The sequence below is a fragment of the Lacerta agilis genome, chromosome 5 (assembly GCF_009819535.1).
Source record: "Lacerta agilis isolate rLacAgi1 chromosome 5, rLacAgi1.pri, whole genome shotgun sequence".
Classification (NCBI taxonomy): Eukaryota; Metazoa; Chordata; class Lepidosauria; order Squamata; family Lacertidae; genus Lacerta; species Lacerta agilis.
The window spans coordinates 90,016,505-90,044,361 of NC_046316.1; the positions used below are offsets into that span (position 1 = coordinate 90,016,505).

The 27,857-nt window shown below is 43.5% G+C and overlaps 1 protein-coding gene across 1 annotated transcript; it reads right to left on the minus strand.

Annotated features, from left to right (window-relative positions):
- Window positions 1-5,124: 5,124 nt before the first annotated feature.
- LOC117047540 (cytochrome P450 2J5-like) lies at window positions 5,125-27,857 on the minus strand. Its single transcript, XM_033150815.1, has 9 exons — window positions 27,690-27,857; window positions 23,200-23,356; window positions 18,036-18,185; window positions 17,537-17,697; window positions 13,090-13,266; window positions 11,884-12,025; window positions 9,929-10,116; window positions 8,693-8,834; window positions 5,125-5,523 (listed from the first exon to the last, which is right to left on the minus strand). The coding sequence occupies exons 1-9, from the start codon at window positions 27,855-27,857 to the stop codon at window positions 5,336-5,338; spliced, it is 1,473 nt and encodes a 490-aa protein (XP_033006706.1). The 3' UTR covers window positions 5,125-5,335.

Genomic DNA, 27,857 nt, shown 5'->3' on the forward strand with positions numbered 1-27,857 from the left:
CGGAGACAAGAGACAGAGTGAGAGAGAGAAGGCAGGGAAATGTTGGGCATACGATTATTTTTGATTGCTCTGCTGGTGGGTCTTTTGATTCTGCACTTCCTGAAACAGCTCTGGTGGTCACGCCGACGCTTCCCTCCAGGGCCCCTTCCACTTCCTGCCATTGGAAGCATGTGGCGGGCTGCGATCAGGCTCTATCGAGAGACATTCACTAAGGTACTTCTTTCTAAATAACTGCATATTCTGGCGTATAAGACTACTTTTTAATCCAGGGAAACCTTCTCAAAAGTCGGGGGTCGTCTTATACGCCGGGTGGAGAATCTGCGGTCGAGTATATCTCAAACTCTATATTTTAACTGGAAAAGTAGGGGGTTGTTTTATGCGCCCAGTCGTCTTATACGCTGGAAAATACGGTAACTGGCTGAGAAGGAGAATTCATGAAGCAAAGCATGAATTATTTTCTTCTTGTGGTAACTGTGGATAACTGTGGTCTTTGTGAAAACTTCTGGCATGAAGTTTATATGGGAAATTGGTATGTGATATCTAGGAGACTTGGGGTGCAGTCTTCCAGGACGTGGCGGATGTTCAAAGGCAGTTTAAGCACTCACGTTATTTTCACACCAACCCTGTGGTTGGGCTGAGAGCTAGAGACTAGCCCAAGGTCACTCAGTGTGCTCTGGGGCAGAATTGTGCTTTCTACCAGCTTCTCCCCAATCCCAGTCCAACACTCCAATTTTGCAACACTCCAACTATTGCAAAGTCATCAAAGAAAAGCATCTCGCCAGGACTGGGTACTCTAACGAATTTAACCTGAAAGGTATTTTGAAAGTGTTTGGCACACTCAAGAACTGACTTCTTGTTAGCATCTCTGGGTTACAGAAAGACCTCTGAAATGTCCTCAGAGGCCATTGCACTCTCACACACTTGTGGGCAGAATGAAGATTCAGGGACAGAAAATCTGACAGCTTAGTTCAGACTGGAGAATAAACAGGCTTCTTCTTTTTTCAGCTGCCCAGATAAAAAGTGAAATGCGCAAATACTTTAAAATCTGATTCACAGTATGAATGACCAATGCCAAATGGGCAAACCCCCTCTTGCTCAAAAAAATTAAAGGGACAGGAAAGGTTAGCCATGTAGGCATGCTAGGATTGAAACATGAGGTTGTATAATGAGAGTGGCTCAGAAAACTTAACAGAAGTGGGAAGAAAAAAGCTAAGCAATTTATCAGGCGCTAGTGATCAGTGTGTCAGATGCATATCCAGTGGAGCCACAATGATGTGTTCCCTTTACCTTCTGGCTAGGAGGCATATAAGCTCATAAACACAGGTGCTGATTCATTTATCTGTTTTAAAATTTTGTTGCACCAGCATTCCTCAAGCAGTTAGTATCAGTTGGCTCCAAAGGTGGATGGACTACCATTTAGTGAAGTTATCAGGCACCCCATCTAAAACATACCACAAAGCTAGCTGAAGCATTTAATAAGCTCCATAAGTAATATGCTTCAAAGTAACTGGAACAAAACCAAGAGCACAGGCATCTCTGGGTGCGGTCCTGTCTGTTTGCAACATCACTTTTTGTGATAGCCATACTTTTTGTGTGGCTGCATAAGGAGCTTACAGATGGGCTGAGATCTAAGATGGGCATGTACAGGGAACCCCCGATTTCTGCAGGGGTTGCGGTCCGGGTCCTTGCATGCAACAGCGGAGCACACGCAAGTCCTGTTGAGTATAATTATTTAATTGACACTGAAATGGGGAATGCCTGTGTGTAATTGAAACGGACATGAGGGATATTCCACTGGAGTATACCACCGGGTCCTTGTCATTAGAAAGCATTCCAGACCCTCCATCTCCCAGAACCTGGCGAGCCTTAAAAGTAGAACAGCAAAGAGCTCAAAGACAGAGAGCATGGAGCAGCACATGTAGAGGAGACGATGAGAATGACGAATGAGGGAGTGGGCGAGAAGAAGAAGAAGAAGAAGAAGAAGAAGAAGAAGAGGAGTTTGGATTTGATATCCCGCTTTTCGCTACCCGAAGGAGTCTCAAAGCGGCTAACATTCTCCTCTCCCTTCCTCCCCACAACAAACACTCTGCGAGGTGAGTGGGGCTGAGAGACTTCAGAGAAGTGTGACTAGCCCAAGGTCACCCAGCAGCTGCATGTGGAGGAGTGGAGACATGAACCCAGTTCCCCAGATTACGAGTCTACCGCTCTTAACCACTACACCACACTGGCGAGACAGGGAGAGGGGGTGGAGATTCACTTGGAACAACGCCATTATCCGAGAGGCTGGGTTCTATAGCCTCTCTCTATAAAGATTGATTTCCAAAGATTTCCAAAGAATAGCAAGGAGAGACAAGAGGGCCTTTCTAAACAAGCAATGCAAAGAAATAGAGGAAAATAACAGAATGGGGGAAAACCAGAGATTTGTTCAAGAAAATTGGAGATATGAAAGGAACATCTCGTACAAAGATTACCACAATTAAGGACGAAAGTGGAAAGGACCTAACAGAAGCAGAAGACATCAAGAAGAGGTAGCAAGAATACACAGAGGAATTATAACAGAAAGATACGGAGGTCTCATACACCCCAGGTAATGTGGTTGCTGACCTTGAGCCAGACATCCTGGAGAGTGAAGTCAAATGGGCCTTAGAAAGCCTCGCTAACAACAAGGCCAGTGGAAGTGATGATATTCCAGCTGAACTATTTAAATTTTTAAAAGATGATGCTGTTAAGGTGCTACACTCAATATGCCAGCAAGTTTGGAAAACTCAGCAGTGGCCAGGGGATTGGAGAAGATCAGTCTACATCCCAATCTCAAAGAAGGGCAGTGCCAAAGAATGCTCCAACTACCGCACAACTGCACTCATTTCACACGCTAGCAAGGTTATGCTTAAAATTCTACAAGGCAGGCTTAAGCAGTATGTGGACCGAGAACTCCCAGAAGTGCAAGCTGGATTTCGAAGGGGCAGAGGAACCAGAGACCAAATTGCAAACATGCGCTGGATGATGGAGAAAGCTAGAGAGTTCCAGAAAAACATCTACTTCTGCTTCATTGACTATGCAAAAGCATTTGACTGTGTCAACCACAGCAAACTATGGCAAGTTCTTAAAGAAATGGGAGTGCCGGATCACCTCATTTGTCTCCTGAGAAATCTCTATGTGGGACAAGAAGCTACAGTTAGAACAGGATATGGAACAACTGATTGGTTCAAAATTGGGAAAGGAGTACGACAAGGCTGTATATTGTCTCCCTGCTTATTTAACTTATATGCAGAATTCATCATGCGAAAGGCTGGACTGGATGAATGCCAAACTGGAATTAAGATTGCCGGAAAAAATATCAACAACCTCAGATATGCTGATGATACTACCTTGATGGCAGAAAGTGAGGATGAATTAAAGAACCTTTTAATGAGAGTGAAAGAGGAGAGCGCAAAATATGGTCTGAAGCTCAACATCAAAAAAACTAAGATCATGGCTACTGGTCCCATCACCTCCTGGCAAATAGAAGGGGAAGAAATGGAGGCAGTGAGAGATTTTACTTTCTTGGGCTCCATGATCACTGCAGATGGTGACAGCAGTCACGAAATTAGAAGACACCTGCTTCTTGGGAGAAAAGCAATGACAAACCTAGACAGCATCTTAAAAAGCAAAGACATCACCTTGCCGACAAAGGTCCGTATAGTTAAAGCTATGGTTTTCCCAGTAGGAATGTACAGAAGTGAGAGCTGGACCATAAAGAAGGCTGAACACCAAAGAATTGATGCTTTTGAATTATGGTGCTGGAGGAGACTCTTGAGAGTCCCATGGACTGCAAGAAGATCAAACATATCCACCCTTAAAGAAATCAGCCCTGAGTGCTCACTGGAAGGACAGATCCTGAAGTTGAGGCTCCAGTACTTTGGCCACCTCATGAGAAGAGAAGACTCCCTAGAAAAGACTCTGATGTTGGGAAAGATGGAGGGCACAAGGAGAAGGGGATGACAGAGGATGAGATGGTTGGACAGTGTTCTCGAAGCGACTAGCATGAGTTTGGCCAAACTACGGGCGGCAGTGAAAGATAGCCGTGCCTGGCGTGCTGTGGTCCATGGGGTCACAAAGAGTCGGACATGACTAAACGAATGAACAACAACAACAACAAGCTTGGTGGATCAGGGGAATGCTGTGTTTATAACTTAATTTTTAATTTATTCATCTACTTTAAATATATACTCTTATGAAACTGCAGGTTATTACAATGTTCTTATCTGTTTACAATTTGTCTGTAAATATTCAATAAACCATTTCCATTTCCATTCTTCTATAAAAAGTTGGTTATCTTGATTTGTTATTTTTCTGGTAAGTTCCGCCATTTCTGCATATTTATAAGCTTTTGAATCCATTCTTCTTCTGCTGGGACTTGTACTTCTTTCCATTTGGGGGCATTCTTCCTGCACTAGTAGCATACATGAATAAATTCCTGTTCAATTTGGGTAGTTATGTCCCTCTAATTCCCAAAAGCTTCTGGGTTTTGTTTTTTTATACAAATGTTATTTCAAATATACTTTTCAATACATTATATATCATTTCCCAGTAAACTTTAACCTTACCATAAGACCACCACATATGATGAAAAGAACCTTCTTTCTCTTCCAACACTTATTTGATTTAGATTTATACATTTTTGCCAATTTACTTGCTTTTTGATAACATCGATATATCATTTTCATATAATTTTCTCTAGGACCATAACATGCTGTAAATATCAGAAAGAACTTTCTGACAGAAAGAGCTGTTTGTTAGTGGAATGGACTCCCTCAGGAGGTTGTGGAGTCTCATTCACTGGAAGTTTTAAAGCAGAGGTTGGATGGCCATCTGTCATGGATGCTTTAGCTGAGATTCCTGCATTGCAGGGGGTTGGCCCAGATGACCCTTAGGGTCCCTTCCAACACTACAATTCTTTGGTTCTATGATCAGTATGGAGGGGGTTGAAATGGGGAGAGAAAAGGAAGTGCAGAAAGAGGAGTGATCTGTGTGTAGGAGAGAGTTGAGGAAAGTGAAAAGGAGGATCGAGGGAAAAGGGGAGTAAGAGCAAGAATGGGGATGGAAAGTAAGTTGGAAAAACGAGGGATTAGGAGGGCTGGGGATAGGGTTGAAGATGAAAGCAGGGGCATGAAAGGGCCTGAAAAACAGGAGGTGGAATGAAGGTGAAAATGGGTGAAAAGCAGAGCTGCAGAAAGAAGAGACCTCAGCAGTTGCATGAGATGGGAAGGGGAAACTCCAGGGGGCTAATGTGTCAGGTATGGCAAAGAGTGTCAGGAATGGCATGAGTGGAGCCCCCTGGAACTTTCCTATTTTATTACGCCTTGCAGCGGGGAACAGCACAGAGTTTATAAGGATGGGGATGTGTTGTACCCCCTGGTACAGCCTCTAGATTGAGTTCTTTCACTCCTTCTGGCAGCTGGAAGCGGAACATTCTCAGCAGGCTGGTCAGGAAGAGGAATATTTCAATCTTTGCTAGCTGCATTCCCAAACACATGCGAGACCCTAGGAGGAGACAAGGGGAAAGCAACAAGTGAGCAATAATTTATTTTCCAATGTCTATTTCTGTGTACTCTACATAATACTTTGGTGAACTAGACATAGTTAGGATAGGGAAATAATCAAGGCTGTTGTCAATTCCCTAGCCTGCTGAGTGCCAACATTTCAGGGTTGATTATGAAAGACAAACTTTGTTCAACTGCCCTGAGCAACAGCGGGGATAAGTCACAAGGCCAGATTGAAAGAAACTGAGAGATGGGAAGGGAGGAAGTAGAGGTTGTAGTAGCCGATTACCCTGTGCTTGCAGCCCTGGTTTCGGTGTGAAGGTTTCTGGGTCTCTTTGTTTATTTGGTGCTTGACAGAAAGAGAGCTGCAAGGCTTTTAAAAAAATACTCAACTGCCTCTGCACTATCTCCAAGGGTGATGTTCTATGAGCTTGATAGTCTTCTTCTAGAGTATAGCATTGTGCAAGGTCCAGCACAGGGCTAATCATAAAAAAAATCGTATTCTGAATTCGCCCTTCCCTCCCTCCCACACAACAACATAAAATGTTTGGATGGGAATATTGCTGGGAGGCAGGGACGATAAGGAAAGCGCCGTATAATATTTGCAAATTTAATATTCCAAAGGCAGCTCATAGAACGTCTATTTGTAGGGTCACAGCTAACTGGGCTGAGACAAAGTCTCTGCCTGAGAGCTTCTGTGAGTCAGAGGTGACACTATAAGACTCAGTAAATGAACTCTTTGCAGTCTTATGGAAAAAGAAGAAAACATATTATCTCTAAGATGAATGCATTAGGCACATGAATTTGCCTTTCAACTGTTTCATCATCATAGTCTTAGAATACAACGAGATTCTAAGTGTAATATGAGAATTATGACTCAACAAAACCCAGCATTAACAATGCTGTCGAGTGTACAGTATACATTGACCCAGGTAATCAGGCCTGAGAAGTTCAGCGTGAAAGAGGTCTGAACTGGTGCTCCAAGCTCTAACTGCATGGCTCTTACAAGCCATTTCAAAGTCCTTATACCCAGTGCTATTTTTCTAGAAAAAGAGGTGCTAAAACTTACCACAAACACCTTTTATAATGGCAATGGCACCCACCTGACAGGGGCCAGAACTGAGTTCCAGTGTGTTCCAGCTGGAAAATAGCCCTGCTTATACCAATAATTTAGGAACTTTAAGCACTGTAACTAAGTCAAGTTTTACTGCCTGCGCAATGTTTTCTGAATGCTGTGTGGAAAAACACAGGACTCTGACCTTTGGAGAGTTTATATGTGAACCATTATAAACTTACCAAATGTGTGTTCTTTTTCCTCCTCTGGGGAAGAGCGAGACTTTGAAAAGAACTCACAAGGGCATATATTAAAGGTCTAGCAGCCTATATTTCCACACTTTACTTTGCTGCATGTTTTTTTTAATTTAAAATCTTTGCTGGGATGTTCTCACCAAAGAGTACTTGCCCCAAACCTGGATCTTGGAATTCTCGTTTCTATATACAAGGCATGTCCATCAGGTAGATCATGACATCTCTGGTAGATCACTGAGAGATCTCTGGCTCCCCCCAAAGAAGCTCAACAGCTTTGACCTGAACCCCAAAACAGGGCTTTCCTTCCTAAAAAAACACTCAGCAACTTTGACCTGAACCCCCCAAAAGGGGGTAGATCATTGCCAGTTTTTAACTGTGAGTAGATCACAGTCTCTTGGGAGTGGGCCACCCCTGCTATATACCTATTTTTCCCCTGACAACCAACCAGAATAACCTGTAAAACCAGGCTATATAATCGTACAAAAATGGCTGGCTCATCTTTACTTTAAAACATCACCATCAACAATTGAATAGGCATAATTATTTGTATAAAAATGATAAGAGATGTTTGGAAGTTAGCAATGAGAATGTCTGCTGAATTTCTACAGGAACAATATTTTGCAGCATGCGGCAGATGATACTAAAAGCCCAGCTCCTGACAGATATGGGACAAAAATATTCCTTTGTTCTTTGAAAATGGAAAACTGACACATACCCCAATCTCCTATAGAGCTCAGGATGAAAGAAATAGGAAGTGGGGTGATTTCATTGCAGACTCAGTTCTGAGTGTGGTTTCAGACCAGGCTAAATTACATCCCAGGAAAAGATGCTGGGTAGCTTCTTGGGAGAAAATCAATGAAAAACCTAAGCATCTTAAAAAGCAAAGACATCACCTTGCTGACAAAGGTCTGTATAGTTAAAGCTATGGTATTCCCAGTAGTAATGTACAGAAGTGAGAGCTGGACCATCAAGAAGGCTGATCGCCGAAGAATTGATGCTTTTGAATTATGGTGCTGGGGGAGACTCTTGAGAGTCCCATGGACTGCAAGAAGATCAAACCTATCCATTCTCAAGGAAATCGGCCCTGAGCACTCACTGGAAGGGCAGATCCTGAAGTTGAGGCTCCAGTACTTTGGCCACCTCATGAGAAGAGAAGACTCCCTGGAAAAGACCCTGATGTTGGGAAAGATGGAGGGCACAAGGAGAAGGGGACGACAGAGGATGAGATGGTTGAAGAAGAAGAAGAAGAAGAAGAAGAAGAAGAAGAAGAAGAAGAAGAAGAAGAAGAAGAAGAAGAAGAAGAAGAAGAAGAGTTTGGATTTGATATCCCACTTTTCACTACCCGAAGGAGTCTCAAAGCGGCTAACATTCTCCTTTCCCTTCCTCCCCCACAACAAACACTCTGTGAGGTGAGTGGGGCTGAGAGACTTCAGAGACGTGTGACTAGCCCAAGGTCACCCAGCAGCTGCATGTGGAGGAGCGGAGACGCGAAACCGGTTCCCCAGATTACGAGTCTACCACTCTTAACCACTACACCACACGGGCTCCCCAGTTGGACAGTGTTCTCGAAGCTACTAACATGAGTTTGGCCAAAGTGCGGGAGGCAGTGAAGGATAGGCGTGCCTGGCGTGCTCTGGTCCATGGGGTCACGAAGAGTCGGACACACTGAACGACTGAACAACAACAAAGCTTTAGCCTAAACGTGCCACTGCCTTGCGATGTTCTGCTGCCCAGCAGTGCTACTCCTGCCAGAAGGATGTTACTTCTGCTCTGCCTCCCTTGGTGCTGCTGTTCTCATTTCCTGGAATCTCCCCAATAAGCATGCCTACAACTAACAACATAGCTTGGACAATGGCATTTACCTGCACCAAATGGCAGATATTCTTCTCTAGCCACATATTGTCCGTTCTTGTCCAAAAAATGATTTGGGTTGAACTCTGTTGGTGTCTCCCATCGTGTGGGATCAAGAAGAACAGAACGCAGATCGGGAATTATAGCTGTCCCCTGCAAAGAAGAAACAATTGAATGGGAATGCACTCAGAGCAATACATTTCTGGGTTGTCCTTCACTGCCCTAGGGCTAATATTTCTGAAATTGAAACTGAATTTAAACTGGGTGACGTTTTTGTGGGGAGAGTGGCATTTCATCTCTAACTTTTTCCCATTTAAAAGCTCCCTGTTTGGGCAGGGTAAAGGACGGCCTCATTCTCTCCATCCCTCTTTTAAAAGGGAAGACCCAAAACCAGAGGAAGACTTCTGGTCTCCATATTTTCCTCCTCTTGATACATGAATAATAGAATTCTAGAGCTGGAAGGACTTCAAAGGTCATCGAGTCCAATCACCTGCAATACAGGAATCTCAACTAAAGTGTAAATTACAGAAGACCATTCAGCCTCTGCTTTGAAATCTCCAATGAAGGGAATTCCACAACAGCTCTGCCAGAAAGTTCTTCCTGATGTTTAGCTGGAATCTCCTTTCCATTGAAGCCATTGGTTTAGGTCCTGCCCTCTAGAGCAGGACAAAACAAGCTTTCTCCATTTTCCATTTGACAGCCCTTGAGATATTTGAAAATGACTATCATATCTTCTCTCAGCCTCCCTTTCCCCCAGGTTTTAGCATAACCAGCTTCCTCAACCATTCCTCATAAAGCTTAATTTCCATACCCTTTATAATCTTGCTCACCCTCCTCTGCAAACGTTCCAGCTTGTCAATATCCTTCTTAAACTGTGGTGCCCAGAACAGGACACAGGACTCCCCATGTGGTCTGACCAAAGTAGAATAGAGCACTACTATTACTTCCCTTGCTCTGGACACTATACTTCTGTTGATGCAGCCTCATATAGCATTAGCTTTTTTTTTTATGCTGCATCAAACTGTTGACACTATACTCCTGACAAAGAAAATGTCCCATGGAATGGTACTAGCTGATGGTGAAACAAGTCTGCAGATGGAGCTCCTGCTCTTGTGTGATTTTCTTGCTCTTCGGGTTTTAGACAACGCAAGCTCCTGAATGGCTGCCTGCAACGCTCAATACGCTGCAGCCCAGTGATGCTCTTTGTTCTTGGGATACAGGAGTGCAGTTGTATCATGCTTCTATACCTTGGGAATGAGGACACCATGAATCTTCACATCCTCTGTACATTGCCTGACAACCCCAAAAAGTAAGGCATATTTAAAGCGCTGTGTTTCATGAATCACAGCATTGATGTAGGGCAATTTCTTCTTATCTTGATAGCTGATTGAGTGAGCAGAACCTATGACATCATCTATCTCCTTGTAGACTTTATCTGAAGAAAATGATGGAAAGATATGGTTTATTCTGAATATTGCAATGTTTTTTTCAGATGGACATATATTCCCCATGAATTTATTCCATAACATTCTGTGAATGAGTCCCTGTTTCTTACATTTATAGCACACCTTTTCCTCCAAGGAGCTCATGTCAGTGGTTCTTCCCCACTCAAGATCCCAAGGGTGAAAAAGGGGGAAGTGAATCTCTGCTCAGCTGTTTCTGGTTACATGAGCTGGCTGGATTTGCTGAAGGGCTGTGATCCAAGCCTGTCTGTTGTACACATTTTTGAAAAAACATATCCCCCACCCTTCAATATTTCCTATGTTGTTTCATTAATCCTCTTCCTTACTTGATCTTGGCAAATATCAATCATGTAGTAGACCAAGGAGAAGCAGGGAGAGGGCTCAGGCACTTATTTCACAGCAGAGGCAATGATGGCATCTGCTGGAGACCTCTTGGCCAGTCCTCCACATGGGATCCAACTGTTAGAGGTTGAGGTCCCTTTGCTCTCCCCGGCAAAATATTTGAGGGTCCTGGACTTCCCAAAGTTGATGGATGTTACCATTCAAATGGGGGCGGGGCGGGTGCCACATCTTGTAATCAATTCTGTGGACTGGGGCTTACCTGCCTCCGAATAATTTATTCAATTTGGCACCCCTGCCTCTTTATATCAGATAAATGAGCTTCTCTCAAAGAGAAAATCACTCGCTAAGCTGTGCAGAGGAAAAGGTGGCTTCATTGGCCATGTGTTAAACTGCCATTTATATTTCGAAAGATTCCAAAGTCCTTTTATCAAGGCCAAATAAAATGCAAAGAGGGAGTGAGTGAGCCCACCAGAACTCTTCCAGGCTGAATGTTCAGCAAAGAGGGGGAGAGAGAGTCAGAAAACAGGTGGCTTGTTACTGGTCATAATCTGTGCATTGGTTAACATTTCATATTTGTTGCAGTTTTAGAAGGGGCATGACTTGCCGGTTGTCATGAAGGTATCTGGATTCATCACTATATTCACCCTGGCAAAAACAATGACTTCTTTATGCATCTTTCTTTCCCTTCTTTTGACCATGCCATTTCCCAATCTTCAAATTGTCTTCCCTCTTTTTGCACAGACATTCCTCTCCTTCAGAAAAACTTTCATTGACTCGCTTAGCTTCATCCACTGCCCACAACCGCCTCCTGTTCCAACTTCTCTACACATTCAGACCCTCCATCTCCTCCTGTCTTAGTAATAATAGATTGGAAGCTTCCTATGGGGACAGGGTATTCAGGGCATTTTACATTTCTGCTTCTGATGACCTTGATTTTAGGTTCCAGAAACTATGTAGGAAAATGTTCATGGGGAAAAGGGTTCTTTCCAGATGTAACAAAATAGAAAATTCTTTTCAGTGGCACCTTAGAGACCAACTGAGTTTGTTCTTGGTATGAGCTTTCGTGTGCATGCACACGAAAGCTCATACCAAGAACAAACTCAGTTGGTCTCTAAGGTGCCACTGAAAAGAATTTTCTATTTTGTTTCGACTATGGCAGACCAACACGGCTACCCACCTGTAACTTTCCAGATGTGTAAGTCAAAAGCATTTAACTTATTTTGATAACCCTTTGTCTTCCAAAACTTCCATCATAAACTCACTTACTTTTAACTATTTCCATGCCTTTAGGTTCCTTGTTTTAGCATCTCATTAGATATGTATGAAACCTTTAAAGAATTACAGTCCACTGTCAAGAGGTCAAGAGAAGCCCAGGCTCCCATAGCTCCCTCTCTCACCTTGGATATCTGGATGACTTGCCAGGAGGAGAAGCGCCCATTTCAAAGAAATGGTGGTTGTGTCTGACCCTGCTATAAAGAGGTCAAAGATACACTGAGCCAAGTTTTCTTCATTATAGGTAGCCTCTGGGTCATTCCTGCTCTGATGTTGAAAATAGGGAAGGTGACATGTCATTTACATGCATTACAATCTGTCCTTCAGCACTTACTTTATCTACTTTCACCCAGTTATTACCATAACACCAGGAAATGCCTAATAAGGGGTCAAGGGTCCCATCACACCACCTGAAGTGAAATGGGAAGATGCCACCACCACTGCCCTGATGTTGCTGCTTCCTCCCTTACTTGCATTGCACAGCAGTGCCTGCAAAGTGACAGCAGCAACAGTGGTATCCAATAAGATCCTGTGAGATTTTGATGAAATCTCAATGAAGCTGCCACCACTGCCAGCACTGCTTCTTCACCAGTGGTGGACTAGGTGGTGTGTCAACAGGGATGTCTCCTGTTGGCATTCCACTGCCCAAGGCTGTTAGCAATATCACTGCTCCCAACCTTCTTTTTAAACCTTATTCAAACAGTTTGTTATGATACTGTTGTTGTTTTAAAATAAACATACTAAAAGCCTTAGCCCCACCCACTAAATTGCTTCAGAGATGGATCCAGAACAGGTGGTCCCCAGAGTGGCCTACAGAAAATTAGCCTGAATTGAGAGCCACAGATTGGGGCCACAAAGCAAACTGGAGGAATTGTATTCATTCCTGGAAAGGATGCCCCAACATATCCTCCGCTGAAGAAAAATGAGATTAAAAATGAAATCGTTGAACCAGTAGAGCTTTTCTGTTTTCTCTGCCTATGTTTGAATGTGAGATGAACACCAATCCAGATTAATTTATGCACAGAAGCAATGCTCCAAAGGGAAGACCCCTTACTTGACACACACAAATTCCCACTTATTCACTGTCAAATTTGGGGTTATGGAAATACCTGGCATTTCCTACCCGTTTCAATAGATGCTTATGGGTGGAAGTCAACATACTTTAGCAACAAAATGACTATGAGGGAAATTTGGGGAAACTCAATGTGCTTTTCAGCTGAGATTCGGAATAAAAATATTGGTGTCTTGGCAAGAGATTAGTATTCACATGTAAGAGGGAATAAAATGACTCTTCTGATGAGCAATATTCAGTTTTCAAAGCAGGTACTTACTTTCTCCATCTCAAGTAGATAGAAATCAATGAAATCCTGTGGTTCATGCAGAGCCAGATTCTCCTTATGCTTCTCTATCTCCTCCTTTGCAAATGAAACTACCATTTCCATGCAGGACAAGGCCTTCTTGTGGGGCCCTGGGAGATATTTCATGAGCCATGGGAATATTTCATACAGCTAAAGGAAAGATAGCAGAAATGCTGTCATTACCATGAGGAAGCGTGGTCACACATTTGTGCTTTGAATTACCACTTTAATAATCTGCATAATTCTTCAGGGCTAGCATATGACTTTGAGTCTAACTGAGAAGAAGGAAGGTGTCTGCAACTTCTACTGAATCTCACAACAACTTGTTCTGGGAATTATCCCTAGGTGAAAATGTGAAAGAAAACTATTGCTCAATATATTTTCCAACTCCCAGACTTCATTCCAAAACTGGGAATAATCCCAGGACTCCTCCTGGAACAAGTGAGTGGTCTTTTTGCAGGAGGTGGGGGTGGATGGAGAATAAGTATTGGTGGGGGGGACATTCAAGTCAGTTCACATTTAAACATGAATTTATCTAATATACAAATTCAAACACAGCCATTCTTTGAAATGTGCACTTCTGCAATTTTTATTATTACTTATTTTATTTATTAAATTCCCCAGTTGCCCAGTCAAGTAATGCCCATCTTTCCTCTACAAAAAATCTTTTAAAAAGAAAACTTTTCTTTCTTCCTACTTTTCACATTAAAGAATACTTTTTCTGATATGTGTGTGTGTGTGTGTGTGTGTGTGTGTGTATATATATAAATGTAATGGGACCCCTGACCATTAGGTCTAGTCACAGACGACTCTGGCGTTGCGACGCTCATCTTGCTTTACTGGCCAAGGGAGGTGGCGTACAGCTTCCGGGTAATGTGGCCAGCATGACAAAGCCGCTTCTGGCGAACTAGAGCAGCACACAGAATGCTGTTTACCTTTCCGCTGGAAGGTAACTACTTGCACTTTGACGTGCTTTCGAACTGATAGGTGGGCAGAAGCTGGGACCAAGCAACGGGAGCTCACCCTGCCACAGTGATTCGAACTACTAACCTTCTGATTGGCAGACCCTAGTCTCTGTGGTTTAAGCCACAGTGCCACCCGCATCCTATACACACACACACACACACACACACACACACACACGTGTGTGTGTGTGTGTGTGTGTGTGTGTACATACTTAAACTTAAACAAAAAAGTTAAACAACAAAAAAATTGTACATTTATGTCATTTGTTACAAGGGAAACAAAGTTGACAAAAAACCCTCATATATTCTAACAATAAATCTTAGTGTACATCTAACTTTCCATCATCTCCATACTTCACTTAGTATTTACTCATTTATTGCATAAACTTATCCTTCGATTTTATAATTATTATTTCTCCTATGTCCTTATTTCTTGCTTATTACAGCTACAGCGAATATTCAAAGGCTACGACCGAGTTCAAACTGCATCAACTGTTCTTAAGATATGTTTTTAAAACTTCCCATTTTGCAATACAGTGGTACCTCTGGTTACGAACTTAATTCGTTCTGCAAGTCCGTTCTTAAGCTGAAACCATTCTTATCCTGAGGCGCGCTTTCTCTAATGGCACCTCCCGCTGCGCACACACCTCCACTGCAGGACTTCCACTCATATCCTGGGGCCAAGTTCGCAACCAGGAGCAACTACTTCCGGATTAGCGGAGCTCGTAACCAGAAATATTCGTAACCAGAGTTACCACTGTAAATACTTGTTTTGAATTATCTTTCTTTTCTTTTTTTGGTTAATTTGGCTAGCATATTCAACTAATTTTTGTAACCAATCTGACCTGAAAGGGATTTTAATCACTTTTCCAGTTAGACGCTATTAGGATTCTCATGGCATATTAAAAAAAATTCTCTTACATTCCTAGGAATGTCTGGTCCTGTAGTTCTGAGTAGAAATGCTTCTGGTTTTTTATGAATGAGACTATAAATATTTTGTAAAGTTCTATATAGATGTCGTCCCAGAAGATCTTCAGATCGTATAAATCTTTCGCCTTTTTTAATTTTTCTGAATACATGGAGGAACTAGAAATTGAATGTTGGACTAATATAGGGTTGTCTGCCATGTCCCAGGTAAGTGGAAATGGAAATACTATGGGCAGGTATGCCTAAGAATGCATATATTGTTGAAAACAACATACAAACATGAAATTTACTGCTTTGCAAAAATGTGAATACAGTATTAGGCAAACGTGTGCATTAAGAGAAATTAGCACTAAAATGCAGGTGAAACTTCATGAGAACTTTTTTTAAGTTCAGAAATTGATGTAGCAATGAGGAGAACTGTATTTAAGACAGGAAAAATGAGAAACTGAAATTGACAGGTCTGCCCATCCCCCAGTTCAAAAGGGTTTAGTTGGGTCATACAGAAGGGAGCTGCTTTTTTTTTTAAGCAGTGGGAGCAACCATTAAAAAAAATCCAGGAAAGGTGGTGGCTGCAGGGGGCCCACAGTTGTTGTTCAGTCGTTCAGTCGTGTCTGACTCTTCGTGACCCCATGGACCAGAGCACGCCAGGCACCCCTATCCTCCACTGCCTCCGGCAGTTTGGCCAAACTCATGCCAGTCGCTTCGAGAACACTGTCCAACCATCTCATCCTCTGTCGTCCCCTTCTCCTTGTGCCCTCCATCTTTCCCAACATCAGGGTCTTTTCTAGGGAGTCTTCTCTTCTCATGAGATGGCCAAAGTATTGGAGCCCCAACTTCAGGATCTGCCCTTCCAGTGAGCACTCAGGGCTGATTTCTTTAAGGATGGATATGTTTGATATTTTTGCAGTCCATGGGACTCTCAAGAGTCTCCTCCAGCACCATAATTCAAAAGCATCAATTCTTTGGCGATCAGCCTTCTTTATGGTCCAGCTCTCACTTCCATACATTACTACTGGGAAAACCATAGCTTTAACTATACGGACCTTTGGCACCATCATGACTGCCACTGCTAAATTCAATCTCTCCCCCCCCCAATTCAAATCAGCAAATTGATTTGCTTCCCCCCCCCCGGGAAAATCAGTGCACCTCTATTGAATTTAGGGTTGGACTCTTCAACAGTTATTGTAGCACTCTTGAAACTTGGGCATTTATGGCTCTTTTTAAATGTTTCCAAAATTTAGAGATGCTCACATGCTCCAATTGTGGTCTTTGCAGTGTAGAGCTTACAGATCCAGCCAACCATCCACCCTTGCTGTCTTTCAGGATATGCCATTCTGTGCCTCCTTAGTCCCTGCTTTTCCAAGTTATTTCACCCACAGACTCTCAGGGTTCTGTGGCCATTGAATTTTGGGAGACAATATACCACACTAGTGGTTTAAGCCCATTAAAATAATGGGCGCTAGAGCGGTGGAGGCCTCGTCATTCTCCCTTTCTCCGAATAGGTACGGGGGCTGTGCCAGCGCTGCGGGAGCCGGGAGAGCAGGTACTGCTCGCAGGATAAGGGAAGACCGCCCGGTTTGTTATTTTTTGCTCTTGCGCCGCTCCCCACCCCCAAGCTCCTCAACCGCCCTCTGGCTGGCCACGCCACTCCCGGGCCGCTAGTCCTCGGGGCCCCGAGTCAGATGGCTGCTGCAGCAGCTGCGGGAGCGCAGCGTCCCTCCTCGTCCTCCGGAGCGTCAGCGCTCCGCGGGGCGGGCTGCTCTGGGCCGCTCCCGGGCCGCTAGGCCTCGGGGCTCTGGTTTCAGCGGAGAGAGTAGCAGCGTGGCCTCCCTTCTTGGCCTCCCCTCGTCCTCTGGAGCGCCGGCGTTTCATTTCAACCGCCGCTTCAACTGCCGCCACTGCTCCCGGCCCGATTGTCTCTCTGCTCCAATCCCTGTGTCCGTGGGGCACATGCTCAGTAGCGCAAACCCAGAGAAACAGGGACTGGACGCAGAGACACTTGCGTTTATATACATAGATTAGGTCCAAGTGCGTCAGGAATATTTTGTCTTTCTTAAAACCTGAAGATATTAAACTGGTCCATAATAGGGCTGCCAATATATTACCTCAGGAAACAAGTCCCCCATGAGTCATGATATTCAGTGGGCAGAGAGAAAACAAATTTAATTCACTATGATGGCAACAAAACTATGTAATCCCCTTCTTGAGAAGATTATTATGCTAACCCCTGGGCTCTAGACGACCTGTTTTGAAGGTCATTGTTCCAATTTTATCCCATCTTTCCTCCAAAGAGTCCCCTGTGATTGGACATAGTCTCCTTATTCTTTTTTTCAATCTTTATAATAATCTTGAGAAATGATTTATGCTATGAGATCATAAATTGCCCTTATCTTAGATTAGATTTAAACCTAATCTTTCTTCTCTAATACTCTATCCTCTATCATAATGGATTCCAGAATGCTGAGTGGGGGACCTAAGACCCTGGGAGACCATACTCTGGCTCAGTAGGAATGAAAATGTCTACTCACAGAATGCTGGATGCTGCCTTGAAATTTTAGGACAAAATCCATGGCTTCTATCAGCTTCCGGAACTGTTCATCTTCAAGAGCAAACCGGTGCCCAAAAGCCACAGCACATATCATGTTGGAGACTGAATTAGTGATGGGCATGGAGGGGTCAAGTGGTTGTCCTGCAAAATAAAGTTATACTAATGTGACTTCAGCTGCTCCTGTTCATACTGAGAGTCGGATTTTATGATGGTCAAGAGAAACCGCTGTGATCTCCACCACAATGGGTCAGTGTGTCTCACAGAAGGTTGGTGGTTCAAGCCCATCCAGGGACAGCTGTGTCAGGATTGCTGTATTGCAGAGGATTGGACTAGATGACTCTCTGGCTCCGTTCCAAGTCTACCATTCTGTGATTCTAAAGCATATCACATTCCTTTCCAAAATGGACAGAGGCAGTACAAATAGATTTCTGCAGGCTGGAAAATAAGAAAACCCATCACCATCACCTAGGATCATGTACCCTTTGATTGTGCAATGACCTCCACAAGCTGACGGGCCTCCTCTGCTATCTTGTGCTCCATGCCTTTCTTCCCCAGTCCCAGCTTCCGCATAGTAACCACTCCAAGCCGTCTCTGTTGCTTCCAGATGTGACCATTTGATAATATAATACCTATGGAAAATCATTGAGAAATTATTATTTACAGAAATTAATGTAAATAATTAAGTTGCCAGCCTGGAAGAAATTATGTTCACTGAAGTTCATGTCCTTGAATTTAATAACTACTTGCTCTCTCTGAAGTCAAGAATTAGAAGATGATGCAGAATCCATCTCAGAGTATTATATGGGTATATCTACAATATTGGTGTAACAGAACCTCACTTTCTATTGCCTTTCGTCATTCATTATTCATTATTATGTGATAATAGAACAGAAATCAGGTGGTCCCAGAAGTCCCTGCACTTTACAGTATCAGAAAAATGTGAGCTCTCCAGACATGTGGTATCTACGATGGGGGATTTTGTCTGGCATTTAAAATTATGGAAAACTCAGGTGATACCTGCAAGTTCAGTCTTTGTTGCACAAACTACCAGTGTTGATAAAGATAAACCCAACTCCTTCTGTGGCATTCGCTATCCCTCCCAGTTTGGTGTCATCTGCAAATTTGATGAGCATCCCCTCAATTCCTCCATCCAAGTCATTATAAAGATGTTGAACAACAACATGCCCAGGACAGAACCTTGCGGCACCCCCTTGTCCTCCCCCTTTCCAAAGTGATGAGGAACTATTAATGAATACTCTTTGGGTTCTGTCAGTCATCCAGCTACAGATCCACCTAACAAGTACATCATTCATCCCACATTTTAGCAACTTCCTTGCAAGAATACAATGGGGGGTTTTGTCTTTGACTTGTGCATATGAAATTGTCAGTGAGGAAATGGAGGAATTTGCCGGACCTTACATTCTTGGCAGAGTTTGAGTTCCAACAGATATCAGGGAAATTGAAGTCTCCCATGACTCTCCTATTTGAATGTTTGGTAATCTGTTCTAGGGAGGCAGCATCTAAGTCTTCAGTCTGGTTTGGCAGTCTATAGCAGTGTTTTTCAACCACTGTTCCATGGCACACTAGTGTGCCGCGAGATGTTGCCTGGTGTGCCGTGGGAAAAACTGAAAAATTACTTTATATATAGTCAATATAGGCACAGAGTTAATTTTTTTAACATTTTCTAATGGTGGTGTGCCTCGTGATTTTTTTCATGAAACAAGTGTGCCTTTGCCCAAAAAAGGTTGAAAAACACTGGTCTATAGCAGAGTCCCACAGTAAGGTCACTGATGTTTCTCTCTCACACAATTTTTACCCGTATAGTCTCAATCTGCTTTCCTTGCACAAGGTCTCTTCAACAGGTGTATATTTTGTATTGTTTTTGACTCATATTTAGTTGTTGTTTCTGCACTGTTTTAAAACCAGTTTAGCTGCTTTTATATGTCTGTAAGTTGCTGTGAGACATTCATGCAGAAGGCAATTAAAAATTTAATGACGATGGTGGTGACTGCCCACTGGGTCTACCCTAAGTAGGATTGTTGTTCAGTACTACCAAACTCAGCTGCTCTCTATACTCCTTCCACATGTACTTGAATTCTTGTATGTGGTGCAATATGGCTTAGCTGTTACTATGCTATATATACCTATGTGCCTCTTAAATACTCCCCTCAGTCTCCCTGCTCTTGCCTCTCATTACTTTCCAAATCCTGCACCTGTCATCTGGCACCCTGCTGATTTCAAGCCAGTAAGATTTGCTCTTGAAGCCCCTCATCATCATAAATTTAATGACTTTTAAAATCATTTATTAGTACGTTTATACCCCATTCTTTCTCCCAAAGGAATCCACAACTGCAAACAACAAGCAACACAACAACAATAAATCTTTTTAAAAATTCAAATACAGATGCAGACTGGGAAAGTTCTCCAATGCTTCTTGGAAGGGGAAGGTCTTTGGAAAGTGCTGAAAAGACAACAGAGGGGACACCTGTCTACTATTCAAAGGGAGGGAATTCTAAAGGGTAGGGAACACAACACTATGCCCATGCCTACATTGTATGGAATGGGCCTCCCACGATGGTATCTGCAGGAGGCCCTCACCCACAGAGTGTGGTGATTGACTAGGTCAGGGGTCTGCAACCTTTAAGACACAAAGAGCCACTTGGACCCGTTTCCAAAGGGGAAAAAAACAACTGGGAGCCGCAAAACCATTGCGACATTTAAAACAAATATAACGCTGCATATATTGTTTCTTACCTTAATGCAATAATAATAAATAACGTATAGGAGCCAATGCAAAGTATAATTAGTAAAAACAACAAGAATAAGTTATTACTTTTTTTGCATTGACTCAGGGGCGTACCCAGGATCAAAACTGGGGGGGGGGGGCAAGCCATGGTCGTTCAGGTTGTGACATTTCAGCACGGAAAGGCGAATGAAACCAAAATTTTAGGGAAATTATATATAATTATAGCAGTGCTTTATTACAGTAGTTATTACAATTATTTGCTTGGTTTTTTTAAATTTTTATTCTAGTTACATGTCTTATACCAGGGGTGGCCAACTCCCAAGAAACTGTGATCTACTTTCAGCAGTGATCTACCCCCGTTTTTTGGGGTTCAGCTCAAAGTTGTTTTTTGGGGGGTGTGGTGGGTGGGAGAGAGGGCTTCCCCCTCTAAGATAGGTTGGCAAGCGAACTAATAAAGAAAGAAAAAGGGGGGGTGGGAATGGAAAAGTGGGGTGGAAAAATATAAATTGGGGGTAGGGTGGGGTGGGGAGAATATCTATTAAAATATGTAGTAGTTTAAAAAATAAAAATAAAGGGGGGAAATCTTTTTCTTCCTTTTCCTTTTTTTGAAAACAAAAACAAAAGGGGAAGAGAAAAGAAAAAGGGGGGATAGAGGGAGAAAAGGGTAATAATAAAAATTCAAATAGAGTGGCTGCAGCAGCTGTGGGGGGTGTTTGTTTGTTTTTCGTTTGTTTGTTTGTTTTAAAAATGGGATTTCTCCCCTTGGATTAAAAAAGGAGGGGAGGAAGAAAAAGAGAGGGGGGTGGGAGAGCAAGCCAAAAAGCAAAAAAGCAAAAAACAGGTTTTTTGGGGGGGGAATCACGCCAGGCACTGCAGCGCGCCGGCCTCGGGGCTCCGGGCCCCCGAGCCGCCCTTGGGGCCGTCTTGAGCATGTACACCGCCCGCAGCGAGCGCTGGCGAAGCACCGGTTGGCAGAGGTTTCAGAAGCAGCCTGGACGTTTTCGCCGCCGCCGCCCCAAAGCAGCTCTACTTCATCTTGTCAGCGACCATCACCGCCCTCCCGTCACGGCGACGCCTGGCCCGCTTGCTCCGCCCTCTGCGCGGCCGCTTTGAAAAGGATTCCGCCCGACAGGGGCCGCTCAGAACAGGGGCCGCTCCAATCGCCGCCACCACCTCCCGCCGCCTTTATTATCCCGACTCTTTTCTCTCTCTCTCTCTCGATAACTCGCAAAGCCCAGCTCCTTCTTCTCCCCGCCCTAACGCCACCCTCATTGGCATGTTCCCCTCAAACAGGAACAGGCATCCCGGCGGCTGATTGGCCGGACGAAGCATCGCTCTCCCGTGCCCACCTCCCGCCTTCATCCTCAGTGGCTACCTCGGCGGTAAGGCCCCGGCTCCGAGCCTATGCGCCAAGGCGGGCGATCTGTCCTGCCAATCGGCACGCCGAGGTGGTAAAAGCTCAGCCCTCCCCACACGCTTATTGGTGTGAAGAAGTCGCTTCCTCTCTCTGGGAGTGGTCAAGGTGGACATCAATCTTGGGTCTGTCCTCGGGAACCCCGAGAGGGCTGAGAAAGACCACCCAGCTGTTCAACGTTGATGCGGATTATTCATGGTTTTTTTGGCCCTTTTTTGCCGATAACCATTTAATTATTATTGAAAGGGCATTGAAAGGGGGCATGCCGGAGCCGCAAGAGACCTGTCAGAGAGCCGCATGCGGCTCCGAAGCCGCAGGTTGCTGACCCCCGGACTAGGTGTATAAGGAATGAGATGCTCTTTTGAGCATCTGAATCCCAAGTTGTATATGCCTTTATACACCAAAACCAACATCATGAACTTATTCTGTGAGCAACCCTGAGATTTTTTTTGATGAAGGGCCGTATATAAATTTAATAAATAAAATAAAATAAACCCAGTAGCTAATTGGCAGCCAGTGGAATTCTTTCAACAATGGCGTGACATGTTGGCTGTTCCTGCCCCCATGAGCAGTTGACCCATTGCATTATTCATCAGATGCAGCTTCTGAACTAACCTCAAGGGCAGCCCCAAACAACAAACATTGCAGTAATCCAGCCTGGAGGTTACTAGTGCATGAATGGCAGCAGTTAGGCTATCCATAAAGCACTTGCTCGAGGATTGGGTTGTATCTAGGTAAGTTTTACTCAGAGTAGACACATGGAAATTAATAGACCTTCATTAGCCATGTACATTAATTACAATGGGTCTTCTGTAGGACTAGCATTGGCTCCAACAACCCATTTCCTGCACTTAATCGAGAAGCTTTGTTCTGTTTATCCAGACAGTCATTTAAATATAGGTAAGTAGCTATGTTGGTCTGCCATAGTCAAAACAAAATAAAAAAATTCCTTCCAGTAGCACCTTAGAGACTAACTAAGTTTGTTATAAGGGACGCGGGTCTCGCTGTGGATTAAACAACAGAGCCTAGGGCTTGCTGATCAGAAGGTCGGCAGTTCAAATCCATGCGACAGGTTGAGCTCCCATTGCTCGGTCCCAGCTCCTGCCCACCTAGCAGTTTGAAAGCATGTCAAAGTGCAAGTAGATAAATAGGTACAGCTCCGGTGAGAAGGTAAACAGTGTTTCCGTGTGCTGTTCTGGTTCACCAGAAGCGGCCTTGTCTTGCTGGCCACATGACCCGGAAGCTGTCTGTGGACAAACACCGGCTCCCTCGGCCTATAGAGCGAGATGAGCTCGCAACGCCAGAGTCGTCCACAACTGGACCCAACGGTCAGGGGTACCTTTACTTTATCTTAAGTTTGTAATTGTTATGAACTTTAGTTGGTCTCTAAGGTGCTACTGGAAGGAACAAAATTTTTTTTGAGTCATTTAAATGTTTTCTCTGGGGGAAATGCCAGTAGATTGTCTCATTCTTCACTACTCACCCTTTCCTTTTGTTGTAAAGAAAGACACCACTGGTCGCTCCTCAAATTGTTCAGACTGGTCAATGAGAGCTTCTTTCACTGCTTGGAATCCAGACAAGACCACAAGGGGTATATTTCCTGCCCAAAAGGTGTAAACGTTGCCATATTCCTTTGCCATCTACCATTTGGGTCAAAAGAGAGGAAAGGAATGTTATGTTCAAAGTAAACAGGTGGCTATTTCGACTTAACACATGACCTCCAGCCTTCCTTACCTCTACAGCTTCTCACAGCTTCTTTTGCCAGCATCTCCCTCCCTTTCTCCCTCCCTTCCTTCCTTCCCAACCCATTTGTTTTACTCTCTGTTGCACATTATGTGCAGGGATGTGGAAACTGGAGCCCATCAGAGGCTGTACAACTGCAACTCCCATCATCCCTGCCCATTGGCCATGATGGTTGGGGCAGGTGGGCATTGTAGTCCAGAGGGCACCAGGTTGACATAAGCTGGGCTAGAGCACTGGGTCAGGTTTATGACCCACAGTGGGTCACAGCAGGAGCATCACCACCATACAAATATTTGTTAATGAATTAAAAAGAGGTCCCCCAAATACATCTCTGGGCTAGAGATTATTACCAATTACAGATGTTTTAAAAGTTATGTTCTTATCTGATGGCTAAGTAGTCTTGTAGTCTTTGAATTGTTTTCTCTGGAAAAAATGGCTTATAAATGGATTAAATAAACAAATAAATAAAATAAAATATGAACTGACAGTGAGTGAAAACTTTTTTAAATTTTCTCTTATTCTATCTAGCTTAGATTGCTGCAATGTGTTATACATAAGGCTGCATCTAACGATGGATCAGAAATTTCAGATAGTGCTGAATTCGGTGGCCAGGTTGCTCATCAGGAGAAGACTGTTTGAGCATAATACACCAATTTTGGTCTGACTGCATTGGCTGCCAATTAGTTTCTGGGCCCAATTAAAAGTGTTGGTTTTGATCTACAAAGGCTTAGGATCTCAATACCTAAAGGACTGCCTCTCCCCATATGATCTGATCAGGACCCTGAAATCAACATCTGAGGCTACAAGAGGTCCAGAGGATGGCAACACAAAAACTGGCATTTTCTGTAGTCTCTCCTTTTTGTGGAATGTTCTCCCAAGGGAGGTTCAGCTGGAACCTTCATTATAAACTTTTAGGTGTTTAAGGCGAAACTGTTCCTCTTCAACCAGACCTCTTGCTGATTAACATCTTATACATTTGCAAAATGTGTTTGTGCAAAGGGTTACTGGTTTGTTAGTTTTTTCTTCTTGTTTTTATCGTGTATTTTATGTATGTTGTATTCTAACTTTCAGAAAACACCTGAAGGCAGCCCTGTATTGGGAAGTTTTTAACGTTTGATGTTTTATTATGTTTTTATATTCTGCTGGAAGCTACCCAGAGTGGCTGGGGATACCTAGCCAGATGGGTGAGGTATAAATAATAATGAAATTATTCTTAATTATTACTATTATTAGGCCGTGAACTGCCCTGAGCTGTGGATTAAGGGTGATATTTATAAATTTAATAACTAATAATAGCCACATGTGAGCTGCAAGCTCCTCCTTCATTTTCTTGGAAAGAGATTATGAGCTCCTACTTCATTGCCAAGAGAACTTGGTGCCCATTAATCTGTTGGAAGGGGAGAGGTTCCCAGCATTCTGGGTCATGGGCAGAATACAATGGAAGAGAAGGAAGACAAATTCCAGAGCTTATTGTAATAAGCTGTTCGATTAGCTCAGCTTTTCGTTTTGCACGATGTGTCTCAGAGATAAGCCTCCTTAATCCAGCAGCAGCAAGCAAGACACACAGTAATAATATTAAAACTAAGGTAAAAGGACAAGATTCTTATTAATATTGAAAAGCGCAAAACCATTTAAACAAGGTCTGTTATATTAGAATAATTAGGGCATGGGTATCTACAGTAAGTGAAATCAGCAACATGCCAAAAAGTTGCTGCATTTTCTATATGGCAAGTGTTGAATAGTAAATGGTAGCAGGATCAGCCTGTGAACTTCGTCTCCCAGTGCCATTCTTTTCACAGTGTCAGTCAAGGGCAAAGTGTGTAATATGACGCTCTGGGCGAGAACAAAATTTGGCACCGCCAAATAGACCTTCTCAGTTAAGGATCTTCTCAGTTTTGCACACCCCTCGGTGCCCTTGGCACTGGACCTCAGAGGAAGCTGAACCATGGGGGCGGAGATGCTTTCAGTTATACTGGGCCGAGACAATTTAGGGCTTTAAGGGTCAGCACCAACACTTAGAATTGTGCTCAGAAATGTACTGGGAGCCAATGTAGGTCTTTAAGGACTGGTGCAGTATGATCTCGGCTGCCACTCCCAGACACCAGTCTGGCTGCTGCATTCTGTATTAGTTGTAGTTTCCAGGTCACCTTCAAAGGTAGCCCTACATAGAGTGTACTGCAGTAATCCAAGCGAGAGATAACTAGAGCATGCACCACTCTGGTGAGACAGTCTGCAGGCAGGTAGGGTCTCAGCCTGCGTACCAGATGGAGATGATAGACACCTGCCCTGGACACAGAATTGACCTGCACCTCCATGGACAGCTGTTAGTCCAAAACGAGTCCCAGGCTGTGCACCTGGTCTTTCAGGGGCACAGTTACCCCATTCAGAACCAGGGAGTCCCCCCCCCACCTGCTCGCCCCCTGTCCTCCAAAAACAGTACTTCTGTCTTGTCAGGATTCAACCTCAATCTGTCAGCTGCCATCCATCCTCCAACTAATCTGAGTAGGCTGAAAGCAAAGAGTAAGGTTACCGTAACTTCCGTCATAGAGCTTCAATATGCTGATGACAACATAGTGCAGAGGATGTGTGTTTGAGGACCGGTACATTTGCAGGGAAATCAAAATGCTTGTTTACAAAGCTATTGTACTACCAACCTTACTGCATGCTTGTGAAACATGGACCACTTATAAATGCCATCTCCAATTCCTCGAAAGATTCCATCAACAGTGTTTCAAAAAAAAATTTTTACATATCAGTTGGGAAGACAGGCAAACTAATGCCAGTGTACTGGAAGAAGCAAATATCACCATTGTCAAAGGAATGATTCTTCAACATCAACTTCGTTGGGCTGGTCATGTTGTGCAGATGCCTGATTATCGTCTTCCAAAGCAACTACTCTATTCTGGCAGACAATATACCATATTAGGTCCCAGTGCCTCAGGAATAAAAAATGGAAAGTCTAATGCCAGTGGTCAACAGAAGAGCTTTAAATACTCTCTCAAGGCAAATCAAAAAAAAATGTAGTATAAATACTGACAATTGAGAAACACTGACCTGCAAGCGCTCCAATTGGAGAACAGCCTTTACCAAAGATGTCATGGGCTTTCAAAACACTCAAACTCAGGACAAAAGGGAGAAACGTGCTAAGAGGAAGGCACGCTTGGCAAACCCTCACTGTGATCAACTCCTGCCCAGAAACATTTGTCCCCATCGGGGAAGGATGTGTGGATCCAGAACAGGCCTCCACAGTCACTTACAGACTCACTGTTAAGTCCATGTTCATGGAAGACAATCTTGCTTGGCTATAAGTGATAGTAGAAGAAGAAGTAGAAGAAGAAGAAGAAGAAGAAGGGGGAGGAGGAGGAGAGGGGGAGGGGGAGGAGCTCTTGGTGGGATTATTATCTGGAGATTAGTGTTTACTGCCGAGATCCATTAAGGATGATTTGCTGTTTTATTAAAAGTGGATTATTTACAAGCAGAGGGGATGGACATGCAGAGGAACCTTCAGAGGCGGTTTTAGGGTGGCATGACTGGTTCGGCCACAATGGGTGCCAGTGCCTCAGGGGGCACCACAACAATGATGTATAACGGAGAGCAAATGGTGGATGGGCAGTGCTGAATTTTAGCGCTGCACAGGGAGCCACTGAAATTTGAGAGCCCCAAATCCGCCTCTTCTTCCATCATTGTTTTATCAAACTTTTATCTGCATGGCAGCTGCTGGGTCTACCTGTGTATGGCCTATATAGCACAGCAGCAATGGCAGGAATGACAAAATCAGATTAACAGATTCACAAAATTAATTCCAAAATCTCTGAATTGGTTTTGTTTTGTTTTGTTTTGTTTTGTTTTGTTTTGTTTTGTTTTGTTTTGTTTTGTTTTGTTTTGTTTTGTTTTGTTATTTATTTATTTATTTATTAAATTTGTTAGTTGCTTTTACTTGCCCTTATTACACCTGAAAGTAGTTTGTAAAAAATCTGGGTGACTTGAAAATGAATTAAGTTACTTTGGCAATGGAACCTTGGGTGATTTTTAATTAAATTCAGTTTTAATTTTAATTCAATGACTTTTAAGTGTAGGAGTTTCATTGCATTCAATTGTGTATTAAATTGTGGCCCTTGCAGTTAGCATTTAAACCCATGGTACTTTTTAAGCTTAAATACCAGAATGGTTGGGGGGAATTGATAAAACAATTATTGACATTAGACTGAGTTATTACTAAGAAGTAAGTACCTTAATGAGAGTATCTTCATGAAGTTTCGTCCCGGATCGCCACAAACCTCCAATGAGAGGAAGCGGAAAAGGTCCTGGAGGATATTGCCTGCGTGACCGGAGTTGTTTCAGGGAGTGCAGAATCAGAAGAACCACCAGCAGAGCAATGAAAAATGCCCAGATCTCCAT